Below are 15423 nucleotides of genomic sequence, written 5' to 3'. Positions count from 1 at the left end.
TCCTCGAGATAGGATCCTTTTGGATCCTATCTCTGGTGTTAAGGTGTTAACTGTGTGTGTGTGTTCATGTCGCAGGTCCAGAGATCAAAGATGAGCTGGTCAAGGTGTTGCGTAAGCGTCTGGATGAGACCACCCTGGACATCATCACTGTCATGCTGGTCAGGAACTGCAAACTGACGCCTGCTGACGTGGAGGTAACCACAGCAATGGCACTGTTCTTTTTTTTTTTTTTTGCTATGCAAACTAGAGCTTGACCCAGTATTGGCGTTTGGAAGCGCTCATTGAATAATCACTCAGCGGCCCTGCGTACCACCTGTTTTGAATTTGCACATAATGCAGGAGGCAGCAGGATGTTGCGTTACTGAAAGGGAGCGCTTCCAAACTCCAACACTTAGAAAGAAATCACCTGCAAGGAATGTCTTGACATAAAGTAGCTCATAACATGTCTATGGTGGATTTTTACATAATGCAATACAATTAGATAGGACTTTGTCTGTTTAGATGTATGGGCGGTCAATGGCAAATTGCGGCTAGTTTCGGTCTATTGAGTATTCAAACATGAATATTCGGAACATTTTGAGCAACAGTTTAGAGAAGATAGAAGATTGAAGTAGCTGTCTGGTGTGGTAATTTCCGGGGTAATTTCCGCAGATTAAAAACGTGGATTAAACAATGAAAACATAACTTGGGCAACTCGCGAATCGCAGGGAAAGTGTTCTACAATTAATTAACTCGGACAGCTCGTTAATAGAGGTCAAAGTGTTAAACAAACATTAAAGTACATATACTTGACTGGCACGAATTACATCATAATTTACCATAAACAGACGTTAAAGTACATATACTTGACTGGCACGAATTACATCATAATTTACCCTAAACAGACATTAAAGTACATATACTTGACTGGCACGAATTACATCATAATTTACCCTAAACAGACATTAAAGTACATATACTTGACTGGCACGAATTACATCATAATTTACCCTAAACAGACATTAAAGTACATGTATATACTTGACTGGCACAAATTCAATCATAATTTACCCTAAACATACATTAAAGTACATATGCTGTACTTGACTGGCACGAATTACATCATAATTTACCCTAAACAGACATTAAAGCACATAGACTCGGCCGGCATGAATAAAACAAACATTTGAACAGTTTTGACTGCGGAATTAATTAATCGCAATGCCCCCGGTTTGACTGCCTAGATTTCACTAACGCCATCTTCCTTTTTCGTGACAATCCGCTTTAAAATGGTGTGATCCTTTGTCGTAGTTTTGAAAAATAATCCAAAGTGGCGATCACAACAACACAGAGCTGCACCACCACCACCACCGCCGCCACCATTGGAATGCATTGGGCCTCAATGTCCCAGAACCCTCTGCATGCCAGTGCGACAATTATTCTTTGTGGTGACGTCATCAGAACGCGTCACCTACCCCACTCTGTCCGATGGAAACCACATGAGTCTTAAAACGTGATAAAAACGCGAATTAAACGATGAAAACGTAACTCGTTATTGGGAGGGAAGCTGTTCTACGATAAATTCACTTTTGTAACTCGTGAATGGGAGGGAAAGGGTTTTTAAAGTCCATACAATCGGCACGAATTACATCATAATTTACCCTAAACGTTGATGAAGCGTCAACGGTGATGAAGTGTGCGTGCGTGCGTGTCACGCGCATATCTTGAGTGAAGTACATTGTCAGAAGTTGTTCAGACCAGCGATTGTCCAAAATGGTCTGTCTGTCTGTCTGTCTGTCTGCCTGCCTGCCTGCCTGCCTGTCTGTCTGTCTGTCTGCCTGCCCGTCAATAAGTTGTCATACACGCCTCAGTGTATCCCCTACACCCCACCCCCTACTGCCTCTGTACCCCTCTGAAAAAAATCTTAAACGAACGAAAAACAAACAAAAGATGTGACCGAGCAGCATAAAAAACACAAACGTCCCAATCTTTGCAGTCATTATCATCTTCCACTCCCTGAAGTCCTCTCCTATGACTGTTCCTTCCTTTACCCAAAGGCATCAACTGGCTCGCCTTTCTTCTTCCTTTTCATGTATCGACAGACATTGTGCAAGATATGCCCTTGTCTCTGGGCCTGTGTCGAAGAGGCAGGCTACTGTGGGTGGTCTGTATGAGGGTCGTCGTATGTTTGTATGGTCATCCTACGTCCGACAGTCTGCTCTGGCTCGCAGGTTTGCCAAGCCCCACTTCGAAATGTGATGCGGAGGCGACCCCCCCCCCCCCCAGTGTGTAGGTAGTTCAGCAGGATCCATTGCCTATGTGGTAGGTTTGACATCCCCGGGGTCCCAGATTTATGCGATGGGGCGCAACCGTCTCCCACTCCTGCCAGGCATGTGTTAATAGACATCAGGGATAGAGCGGCGACATCCCTTGGTGCACACCTTATTGTAGAGGTGGGCGTGATTCAAGTCTGCTTTGAGGTGCCACTTGTCATGTTTCTGGACTTTTTTTCCTCTTGCTGCTGCCATTATTCATGACCGTCAGTTCCCACCTGATGTTGTGTGGGAGCCCCGACTGGTCCAGACCAGACTGCATGACCTTTAGCTTGCATAAGGTCCTCAGACTAGGACTTAAATCTAAGATTAACCCGACGTTGGTCTGCACTGGTCTGTATCCTCCGAAAATGATGATGCAGTCTCCCACCATGCAACAGCACATCCCGAACCTCCAGCATTGGCGCCCTCCCTTGGGCTCGATCTTCGTCCAGGAGAAGGTGTCTGGGTTGAACTTCCACATGTCGTCGAAGGTCTGGTTCCAGCTGTGGCCGCCGAATATGTACAGCTCTCCATTGTAGGCGAAGGCGGAATGATCCTCACGGCATTCGGGGAGAAAGACCGGCACGTGCGCGTTCAGCCACCAGTCGTTGGTCTCTGTGTCAAACACTCTGATGGTGTTGTAGTAGTGCTGGTCCTGGTCCCCGTGGCCACCGAACACGAACATCTTTGTCCCGATGAAGGTGGCGGAGTGACAAAACGAGGCCGGCACGGGAGTGGCGTTTATCAAAGACCAGACCAGGGTGGCGGTGTCCAGCTTGTGGAAGTCATTAGTGTATCTGGTCTGCTTGTTGAAGCCTCCGTACACGTACATGACCCTCTCCAGGACGCACGCCGAGTGCTTGTACCTCGCCTCCGGAACGGTCCCGGAGACCGCCGGCATGAACCATGTGTGAGTGTCGACCTCGAACGCGTAGAGCACGTTGCAGTTGTCCCCCGTGATGGTGAGCCTGTTTCGGTCCTCGGTTATCGTGAAGTTCACTATGCCTCCCCAGATGTAGATGACGTACTCTATCAGCACGGCCGTGTGGCCCAGGCACATGGCTGGCACCTCGGAGGGGTTGTCGCCGTCTCCTCCTCCGGCCGTCGCCGCCACCGCGGGGGGCAACTTGCTCCAGCGCAAGGACACCGTGTTGAAGATGTGCACGTCGATCTGTTCCCTCTCGTTCACGTGGTCGTAACCTCCGAAGGAATACACCTTGTGCCTCACTGCCACCACAGCATGGCGGGCTCTCTTAGGTCCTCCTTTGGGGTTGATCGTCCAGCGCAGCATGGCGACGAAACAAACGCAGCGGGGATCGCCGGCTCTGTAAAGAATGAGTTCCACTGCGTCCACACTGCCACTTATATCGCTCGTGGCATATTGCCGGTGGCACAAATGCCAAGCAAAGTGTGGCCAAGCCGTGAAGTCGACAGGTTCCAATCTGGACAGCTGATTCCTGTTGATCACCCTAATATGGTGAATAATCATAGCAGACAGTCAGACAGATTTCTGAAGTATTTGTTATTTCAAAACATCCCAGTTTGATGATATCTATCTATCTATCTATCTATCTATCTATCTATCTATCTATCTATCTATCTATCTATCTATCTATCTATCTATCTATCTATCTATCTATCTATCTATCATGTGTATCATCTTGCATTGTGATTGGCTTGAAGGTGTGTCATCTCTGCTCTGTTATTGGCTGAAGTTCGTTCTGTGCACTGATTGGCTGGAGGGTTGGCCAATCGGTTTTCTTTAAAATCATTGGCGATTGGCTACAGATGTGTCATTCTGCGCTGTGATTGGCTGGAAAGTGTGTCGCTCTATGCTGTGATTGACTCAATTCTGGGCACTGGAAATTGGCATAACCTTTGTGCCACATGAGCCAATACAAGTGGCAGCGAGCAGGAGAGGAGAGGAGAGCTAGCTGTATTGTCTGTGCCAACAGGAGAGGAGAGCTAGCTGTGTTGTCTGTGCCAACAGGAGAGGTGAGGAGAGCTAGCTGTATTGTCTGTGCCAACAGGAGAGGAGAGCTAGCTGTGTTGTCTGTGCCAACAGGAGAGGAGAGGAGAGGAGAGCTAGCTGTATTGTCTGTGCCAACAGGAGAGAAGAGGAGAGCTTGATGTAAGCCAATATAAGTGGCAGTGAGTAGAGGGGAGGAGAGAGGTGGAGAGGAGAGGCAGGCCTAGGTCAGCCTTCTGACCTAGAGAGATGGGGAGAGAGAAGAGGGGGGAGGCAGAAGGAGAGAGATGCATTGGTGCAGGCCAACGTTGCTAGATGCGAGGATGGGGAGAGACAAAGGGGGAATAGAGAGAGAAGGGAGAGAGAGAAAGAGAGAGAGGGATGTTGAGAGGGGGGAGTGAAAGAAGAGGGGAAAGGGGGAGTGATAGAAGAGGGGAAAGAGAGAGAGAGACATGAGGGCCAGGTAGGATGTGCAAGCCTACGTAACTATGTTGCTAAATATACGGCCCAAACCTCTATACAATTTATTAAGGGTGTAACCATACATTTGAACAGTGATACGATACGTATCACGATACATGGTTGACGATACGATACATGGACGATATTGGTTCATTATGACGATACGATCAATCAATTATTTGAAATCGATACAGTAAGGCTGAACGATTAATCGTTTTCAAACCGAAATTGCGATTTGAAACCACGCGATTAGCAAATCGCAAAGGCTGCGATTTTTTTTAATCATAATATTCAACCCGGAGCACGTCTGATCCAGTATTTACAACAAGGCTGAACTGTGCTCTCTATTCTAACCAATCAGAAGTGTCCCTGCAGTGCATGTGACTGCAGTGCATGTGTACACGCTCCCCCAGTGCCCAAAACAAAGTCATCATTTACGTCTACTCTGCGTTCAGTGCGTTGATGCTAATGCTATCATGCTAGAAGTCAGCAGCAGCTGAGGAGCAGATGCAAGCATAGCGTCTGCGGAGCCCGAATAAACTTTCTTAAGTCCACACAATTTAATCCCAAAGAGATCAGGCACTTCGGGGATATGGCATTATTTTGGTTTTGACGTTACAGACGTCCAACAAGAGAGTTTTGTGCAAGACCTGTCATGGTGCAGCGACAGTAAAAACATCCCGCGGCAACACCACAACTTCGCATGGCACGGCGCGGTCCTGTCTGTCCCCTGTTTATTTTAATGCTACATTGTCGTCGTCGTCCCCGATTCTGGTGAACCGGTCCCCATTGTGGTGCATGTACATTTGTAATGATTTGTCTGAGCGAGGTCCGCGAAATTGTACCGAGATCCGAGTAGAGCCGTCATTGAAAAAGAGCTTACACCAGGACCCGTGGTGGGGAAATAGCCGGCCAACAAGCTCATAAACATTAAAGTTAAAGTCATAAGCTTGTCTTAAACCTCAGACAAAATTATCTCTAATAATTGATAGCCTAATTATGTCATCACATCTGTCAAAATGTAGCCTACACTTATGCAATGCATATGCTTTTATTTGGTTAAAAAAATCCCACCCGTGTGAAGTGAGGGGCGCTCTTATCATCATCATGACGTAAAATAGACACTAGGCCTATGTCTTTGCTCAGACACTGACATAATGGGAATTTAATGTTTGTGTAGGACGTTTGTGACCATACACTAAAGGCTGGATATTGGAGGGGCTATAGTGCCCCTCAAAAACAAATAAATCAATTGAACATTACATAATATCTAAATGTGAATATTAAATGAGAATCACAATATTGTGCTCTGATGATTAGATAACTGTAGCCTAATAGCAATTGCACTTAAATAGAAAGTCTGGAAATTGCATTGCATTTATGAGCTGTTTACAATTATTTCTAACATTACAATTGTAACACACATTCTTATTGTAGTTAATTAAACACAGGTCAATTAGCCTACATTATTTTGAGCTGTCTCACATCATGTGAATCCTGACATCACTGCCTGGTAAAGTAAATGAATGGTATGCCATTTGGTAATGTTTCATTACTTTTTAAATGGACACAGTGAATACTAAATTGAAGCTTTACTTTTTAAGTGGTGCAACCACTTCATTACGGAGCTTTGTGTGTCTGTGGGTGGGTGGGTGGGTGGGTGGCTGGCTGGCTGGCTGGCTGGGTCTGTCTGAGCACGAAAATAGCATTTGGTTGGTTTTCACAACCAAGTGTCACTTTTGCGCAGCCTAACACACACACATACTAACTGTATAGGCCCTATATGATGATTTCGGGTGTGACATTACAGTACAGTGACTGTACAGTACAGTATAGGGACCCCCTGGGGACCCCCACACGGTAACTCTGTCATTTCTCGACCGTTTCGGACACGGGGCGGCTCGCCTGAACCGGGCCGGCACCCTGGGCGTGTTCCTGTGGGTCTGGAAGTTTCGGGGACCCCCCCGGGGACGCCCACACGGAGTTGCACCACTTACTTCACATGGGTGTGATTTAAAAAAAAAATATCGCGAGTCAAATCGTTCAGCCTTACGATACAGTAACTATTTCAAATACATTGACATTATTTTAAATTAAGTAATTAAACCCCTCTTTTTCTTTTTTCTTCTAAAAATTGCTAAATACCACGCACAAAAATGTATTGATACAATCAATTATTTGCATAGCAAAACGATACGATACGATACATAATCAATGTTGCTGTTTTCATTTCGATATACTTAGATTCTTGAAATTAAAATAAATTTTTCGATGCAGTTACTATATCGTTACACCCCTACAATTTATACTGTATCTCTGGGACTGGGACCCTAGACTGGCACCCTAACTCCCTAACTATGTTATATTTTAGCTATTGAAAAATAGCAGATCTAGGTCTGCTATTTTTGAAAAATCGCGAAAATGTGCCTGAAATCTTTGAATATATATTGTTACAGAGCGAGTTTTTAACTAAAATCTTTGCTTCTGGGGGGTCCCTGGAACAACATATTTTCAGATGGTGGTCGGCGGCCAAATACATATAATTATCATAATAATTACATCATACTTGAGATGAAATATTGAGCACCACTGACATATAGAAACATGGGTTTTTCAGAAAACTGTCAGGATTTAGAAGACATTCTGTAGAATCGTTCCCAGGTCAAAATGGGTTAAACCATGTACAGATGTAGTGGACCCGTAAGGGCACATTTAGTTTGAATGAATGAATGAATGAATGAAGAACTTTATTCCGAACATTATAAAAAAATAGACAAAAGTCAAAGAATTAAAATAAGAACAAATAAAATAATATTCCAAAAAAACAACAACAACAAAAAACAAGCCTCACTGGCTTAACTTTTATTATGTTCGGAAAGGAGTAGGGAGAAGTTAAAAAACTTATATAACCCTACCCCTTAATAACTTAAATTCAGCGTCATCTCTTGACGTCATTACATAATACCAACATGGTATAAACTAAATAAAATATGTATTCAATTCTATATAACATATTATCAGTACAAAATACTATTCCATATAATACATACATTCGGCACATCATATATATATTCTTATATACATACAAGTACAATTATTTAAATTATATGTCTGTGTCATTGTAACTCTTCATCTCTATACCTCATAATAATGCATTCTTTATATCTTTTTTTTAACTGGTTCACACTTGAGCATTGCTTGAGTTCCACATGCATACTGTTCCATAGTTTTACTCCACATATTGAAATACAAAATGATTTTAGTGTTGTCCGAGCCACTCTGGTTTTTAGATTTAGTTCCCCCCTTAAATTATAGCCCCCCTCTCTATCAGAGAACATCACCTGAATATTTCCAGGGAGTTGATTATTCCTTGCTTTGTACATTATAAGGGCAGTTTTATATTCTATTATATCCATGAATTACTGATGAATGGGCCACAATTGAAACGGGTGAAAGAAACGGCGAGTTAGTCTGTTAGTCCGCTTCACGTATCAGGTTCAAAATAAGGGTTTCACTGGAAAAATATGGGCAGTTTTTGGTAGAATGAATGAATTGATACCCAATGCCCAAACACTGACCAGTGTGAATCACTCAAATATTGTATTCTCTTGTCAAATGAATCACCTTTTTTTTTTAATAGTCATATTTTTGGTGAAGCGATTTGGAGTAGCAATCAAAACAGTGTTGATTTTGACAGCAATTTTTTTATTTTAGTTTCAGTCATAGTCTCTTGAATTTAATTTTAATTAATTTTTTGTCACATTTTAGTCGCATGGACTGTTTTAGTGTTAGTCTAGTTTTAGTCGACTAAATATCATACGATTTTAGTCGACTAAATCTACAGTTGATTTATTCGATTAAAATGTATTTTGGCGGGCCTTGATGCCGTTGTGACTGATTTTACACTTGGTGAAAATAGCATGCAACCAAGTGTAAAATGACATACTGGATCTCTTGTCCACTAGACAATGGACCCGTGGGTCAATTTGGTTCCATTTTTTTGTACACTTTTTGTACATTTTACAATATAAATTGGGGTCTCAACTAGGGTTGGGATTCGTTAGGATTTTAACGGTTCCGGATCTTTATACCGTTCCGGTACCAGTATCCCTCTTAACGGTTCAGGTTCCTAATGGTTCCCTTAACGGATCCTAATATTATTTTTTTCCCCTTTTTTTCTGACATAGATTATGCTTATATTATAACTAACCTAACCAAGTACATAATAAACACAAATTCATTAATTAAATTATTGAAAATGCACTTTACAATTATGAGGTGGCACTATTATTTAAACTTCACCACCACCAGCTAGACACCACAACAATATCATTGTTGCAATGAAGGACCCCTTACCCTAATGGAAACAAGCCATAGTGCTTTCTTGGATTATAAAATCATCTTAGCAGACCTTGTATTGAACTGTAGGCTACGTTCCTGTGCTTTTTTCGGCTTTCCGCATGGCTCACAAACGCGATGTGCCTAGATTATTCTCGTGAGTTGTGGACTCGTGTAGGCATATTGATTTTGAGATGTTTCCTCAATGTGGACGTGGTGCAAAACTGCAACTGGTACAAGTTGCAACAACCTTTGCTTTGCAGCCAGGGAACTATAGCATCGCATTTATTGCACTTGCGTGCTCAGCCTCAGAGTAATTTCCCTCTCTGTTAACCACACTTTGGAGATCTCTTCGACATACTGTCCCAGTCCCACTCGCTCCGCAGCGGTCGCTGAATGCACAGAACAGTGGGCGTATCCTCCCCGACCCCACTCACTCATGCACTCATGTAGGTGGGGTGACGTCACCCCAGGCTCTGCTTGCTTGCATGCACAGACACAGGGGAGCTAAATGACGACTGATGAGAACCATTTGGGGAACCGTTAATAAAAAAACGATGGAACCGGCTCCGGTTCCGCAATGTCGGAACCGGGTCTGAAATGGACCCGGTTCCGAATCCCAACCCTAGTCTCAACTCGAGATAGAAATGCCATTAAATGGGGTTCCAGGGGTCAAACTGGGGGGGGGGGGGGGGGGTCCCTTGAAACTAAACAGGTTGAGAATCACTGTTAGAGCCGTAAAATTCTTCTCTTATGGGGGTCCCTGGCATATGGCTTCAAATTGGGGTCCGTGGGCTAATTTGGGGGTACACTAAAACAAAATTGATAACCAATTGTGTGCGTGCGTGCGTGCATGCGTGTGTGTTCAGTTCATCCAGCCTGCAGGCTCTCCGGCCACTGAGGTGATGCAGTTCAGCGTTCCCCAGCCCTGCTACGTGGCCTGGCTGCCCGCCGTGGCCCACTACCTCCGACAGAACCTGCTCATCTTCCTGCACCTGCCCAAGTACACTGACAGCAACATAGCACACCACTTTAAGGTACTGTACCCACTGTACTCTGTCTAGTACACTGACAGCAACATAGCACACCACTTTAAGGTACTGTACTTACTGTACTCTGTGTAGTACACTGACAGCAACACAGCACACCACTTTAAGGTACTGTACCCACTGTACTCTGTCTAGTACACTGACAGCAACATAGCACACCACTTTAAGGTACTGTACCCACTGTACTCTGTCTAGTACACTGACAGCAACATAGCACACCACTTTAAGGTACTGTACCCACTGTACTCTGTCTAGTACACTGACAGCAACACAGCACACCACGTCACTGCCTGAAAAGCTTGAGAACCACTGATGTAGTATAATGACAGCAACATAGCACCCCCCCCCTTTGCAATCAGATCTTATTTTAATGATGTTTGGGAGACAAGAAACACTTTCCTGGGGTTTTTATGTGGGTAATATGTGTTTCAAAGTGTCCATGGGCTCCATGATGTCATGGACACTGGGCTCACTTTACTTCCAGGTGCGGTAGGTTTGCACCAAGGACAGTCTAAAGAGGACGAGACGCGAAGACCGTACGGGCGACGCCATGTTGCTTATGGTGCTCCATGGAAGGAAAGAAACATGCGCAATGGGCTATATGCAACCAACACTTCCGCGTTCAGCTTCCTTGGTCTCAACTGCGCATGTTTCTTTCCATCCATGGAGCACCATAAGCAACATGGCGTCGCCCGTAACGGTCTTCGCGTCTCGTCCTCTTTAGACAGTCCTTGGTTTGCACATGCTCAGTGTAAACAGGAACTGCGATGATGGAGTGTTCCAGCAGAGGTGCTAGAGGTGCATGAGAGTTGCTGACCCTGAACTGAAATAATAAAAAGGATATAAAAGAAAGATAATAGTACAACGTTGATTTTGTTTTTATTTTAAAAAGTATATCAATTTCATAACTGGAAAAAATGTTGTGTATAACAGACTGAAAGATAAAGGACAAGTACATTTACTAAATGTTAATGTTTTTGTATATTTTCTTTTGTGGATTTGCCATGTTCTTTAGTACATGTGTCAAACTTTTATTTTTGTGAACGACAAAGGAACATGGATACTGTTCATTCAAGTGCTGTGGATGATATAAAACATTTGAAAAGGGAAGGGTGACTGCTGTTTAATTCTCAACTGTTCTGGATCTCATTATTTACATCACAAGTTATGAGCTTTCTATCTAGCACCCTCTGCTGGAACACTCCATCATTGCATGTGCAAACCTCCTGCAGGAGACCGGGCCGCACCTCCGTGCCTTATCCTCTTGATTTGTCCTAGGACTACATCAAGGAAGATTAGTGAAGGAAGTGTCATGGTCACGTGACGCGCCATGACACTTTCATGGGAGCCAAATCTCGCACCGGAAGTTACATGATACAAAGCAGTGAATGGAGCAAGCTGGACCAGCTCATAACAAACATTATTTATTATGAACCATTGAGTCCTTTTTCATATAAATCGGTTCAGGCATATACAGGAAGACATATCACAGCTTGTTTTCTAATCACTTGCTTTTCGATGTGCACAGAGTGCACAGTATATCATTTAATTTGAGGATTTAAACAGCAGCAGGTATCGTTTCTGTTCCGGGGGTATCGCCAGACAGGAAACGGTGGACAGTCTCGCAATATTTGGCACGTTCAGAAACATACTTTTTGCTCTTTAGATACCTCTATAAAATTACACAGTGTACACATCGAAAAGCAACACAGCAGACAATAATGTCTTCTGTTATCTGCCAGAAGCGATGACTTTACAAAAGGTCTCAGTCACTCAGAAATAGTGTTTGTTCATGAGCTGGTCACTGAGCTCTCATTGACTCCAGTGCATTCTGCCGAACTTCCGGGTGCAGCTTGGCTCCCATGGTGCGACGAATCTGCCGTCTAGAATTGCGTGATAGCGAAAATGACGTTGGTGACTTTACCTCAATTTCATATACCTTGGACTACATGGTTTCTCAGTAAGACAGCCCTCCCCCTAACCACAAGGAGGAGCAGCTAGTGCACCAAGGCTAGAGGCACGTGTGCGCACACACACACACACACACACACACACACACACACACACACACACACACTAAGTAAGTAAGTTGTGGAGCTGTAAAAATATTTATTTGTATTTCTTTCTTTCTTTGGTCATTTCAGCACTACTTCCATTTAAAGTGTGGCCTGCCTGATGGTGACATGTACCTCTACAATAAACCTGGTGGACAAGGCACAGGAGGCAAAGGTACGCTGTCTGTATGTCTGTCTGATTAATTATCTCGCATGCACACACACACACACACACACACAGAGCAAAAATGCTACTTCTCATCCGCAGTCCCCACATAAAAACATAAAACAAAACAAGCAAACAGTACCTTAATTGCATTAGGATGCAAAGCATTACAAACATGCATACACAAGGAAAGTGCAAAGGTGTAAAGTGAATCTATATAATTTAGCAGCGTGTTTTGAAGGGCGATATTGAAGGGCGATATCAAATCAAATCAAACTTTATGTAATAAAGCACAGTGCAAGTACAAGTAAAAAAATCACACCCGTGTGAACTGAGTGGTGTAAGGTCTTATATAGACTGATCAGCTGTGGTCTGACGTAATGTCATCACACCCGTGTGAACTGGGTGAGCACGGTTGACCATAGCAACCGTGCTCATTTTTTGAGCACAGACAGACAGACTAACAAAGCCAGTTGCAGGAGTGGTTTACACCACTCAAAAACCTATAGCATCAACAATACAATGAAATGAAATCAATACATCAATATCAAGCGGGTACATACAGTGGAGTCTGTGGCCTCTGTCCTACTGCCACCTACTGTCCATTTATTATATTACACAGTGGGTGAAAAAAACACACCCCTTAAGGCTAAACCCCACCCAACAGAGGTGTGGCTACCAGAGGTATTTTTTGGGCTGACTGACATTGATAGGTACCTACACATGTCAGCCCGGCAAAAAGGAATGGGACTCCACTGTATGGATATAATATAATACACTAAAATAAGAGGTGATCAAATAAAAGGAATTAAACTAGGCTGTGATTAAAAGCCAGGTCGAAAAAATGTCTCAATGGACTGGGCGGATCTGATGTGAAGAGGAAGGCTATTCCAGAGCCTAGGGGCAGCCACAGCAAAAGCACGGTCTCCCCTGCTTTTAAGTAGGGCTGTGGCCTGGGCCATGGCTCAGTGGTCCATGCAGGCACCTTGGCTGGTAATCCAGTCTGGCAGTGTGCCGCGGGTTCGACTCCCGATCCCGACGGCCTTTACTGCATACATGTCTTCCCCCCCATCTCTCTCCCCATTTCCTGTCGGCCTACTGTCTGTCCCTCCATAAAATATATAAAATAAAGGCGAAAGCGACAAAAAAACAACAAAAAGGGGAAAAAAAATAGGGCTGTTGTGGGGGTCAATAGTGAGAGGTACGCTGACCTCAGGGCTCTGACCGGCTTATGGTGTTCAAGAAGTTCTCCCAATTAAGAGGTGCCAGGGGCCAGCCCATTGAGGGATTTAAAAGCAATTATCGAATTTCGAAGTGGAGTGAGGCCAAGATAGGGGAGATATGGTTGCGCTTTTTTGTGCTTGTGAGGAGGCGCGCGGCAGCATTTTGTACTAACTGCAGTCGTCTGACCAAGGACTGGTCGATGCCAGAGTATAAAGCTTCATGGTGACTATTTTTTGAGTGGTGTAAACCACTCCTACAACTGGCTTTTTTTGAGTGGTGTAAACCACTCCTACAACTGGCTTTTATGTGCAGAAAAAAATGAGCATGGTTGCTATGTTCAAAATAATTTCTGACGTAATTAAATCACACCCGGGTGTACAGGGTGAACATAGCAACCATGCTCATTTTTTCTGCACAAAAAAAGCCAGTTGTGAAATCACATCCGGGTGTGATTTCATTACGTCAGATATGATTTTATTACGTCAGACAGACCTTACACCACTCAGTTCACACAGGTGTGATTTTTTTATGTATGTATTACCATGTTTTTGTTCTTGCTTACTGTAAATTGCTCTGGATTAAGAGGGTCTGCTTAAATGCCTACAGTGTAAATCATTGCGTCCTCTGTGTGCTCCCGCCAGGTATCGCTTGCATCGCCATGTCATTTGTGGACTCCCAGGGCTGCCCTCTCCAGCAGCAGCCAGTAGATGGCGCCAGTGCTGTGCCACAGAGAGCAGTGGCGGAGCCCTGTCCCGTCCCTCTGACGCCCCAACACTTTGACCAGCTGACCACCGTCAACAAGGAGGAAGCCCACCACCGCTCTGACAACGGTAACAACAACAACAACAATAATAATAAACAGACAGTGGCCTTGTGGTTAGAGTGTCCGTCCTGAAACTGGGAGGTCGGGGTTCCATCCCCGGCCGGGTCATACCAAAGACTGTTAAAATGGGAAAGACTGCTTGGCACTCAGCATCAAACGGTTGGATTGGGGCCTCAAATCTACTAGTCAAATGATTCCCGAGCGTGGCACGGCTGCAGCTCACCGCTCCAAGGGATGGGTCAAATGCGGAGAACAAATTTCACTGCGGTAACGTGTGTGACAAATCGTACGACTTTGACTTTAATTATGTTGCACTTTTTGAAGTAATCAAAGTCTCTTTACAAAACGACCTTATTAGGAAAAAAATCACACCCGCGTGAACTGAGTGGTGTAAGGTCTTATATAGACTGATCAGCTGTGGTCTGACGTAATGTCTGACGTAATGAAATCACACCCGTGTGAACTGGGTGACCATAGCAACCATGCTCATTTTTTGGTACGAACAGACAGACAGACAAACAGACAGACACGTAAACTAACAAAGCCAGTTGTAGGAGTGGTTTACACCACTCAAAACTAGTTGAAAGGCTAAAAACTATGGACACAGAGTTTGCCAGAACATATGTTTGAGGGGCGCTAGCCCCTCCTATGTCCAGCTTTGAGGGTTTGTGTAAACACAAGCATTGTCCTAAAACAAACATTGAATGCCATTGACAATGAGTGGCCAGTTTTGAGTGTTTGTGTAAACGCAAACATTGAAGACGCGATGGTGAGGCCGCAAATTGTGATTGGCCGTAATGAGATGATGAATGATGATACTGTAAGAGCACCCCTCACTTCACACGGGTGTGATTTCTTTTTAATGAGCGTTACTTGTTTGTACCCCTTAAGGGTGGGTATTTGTCCAAGATTTGTTGACTGCATTCAGTACGGCACCTTGTTAAATATCTGTGTCCTTGTATTGTATCTCTTATGTGGACATAAATAAGTGTGTGTGTGTGTGTGTGTGTGTGTGTGTGTGTGTGTGTGTGTGTGTGTGTGTGT

The 15423-nt window shown here is 44.1% G+C and overlaps 1 protein-coding gene across 4 annotated transcripts in view; it reads left to right on the top strand.

Annotated features, from left to right (window-relative positions):
* The window catches only part of szt2 (SZT2 subunit of KICSTOR complex), a 179041-nt gene that overhangs the window by 104380 nt on the left and 59238 nt on the right, over nucleotides 1-15423 (top strand). For all 4 annotated transcript variants that reach the window (XM_079506037.1, XM_079506038.1, XM_079506039.1 and 1 more), the window contains exons 50-53: nucleotides 76-194; nucleotides 9933-10100; nucleotides 12257-12341; nucleotides 14198-14386. In XM_079506037.1, the coding sequence (XP_079362163.1) occupies nucleotides 76-194; nucleotides 9933-10100; nucleotides 12257-12341; nucleotides 14198-14386 (561 nt within the window). The remainder of the gene's footprint in view (nucleotides 1-75; nucleotides 195-9932; nucleotides 10101-12256; nucleotides 12342-14197; nucleotides 14387-15423) is intronic.

This window comes from Electrona antarctica (assembly GCF_951216825.1).
Source record: "Electrona antarctica genome assembly, chromosome: 7".
Lineage (NCBI taxonomy): Eukaryota > Metazoa > Chordata > Actinopteri > Myctophiformes > Myctophidae > Electrona > Electrona antarctica.
This window is presented reverse-complemented; position numbering and strand designations above follow the sequence as displayed.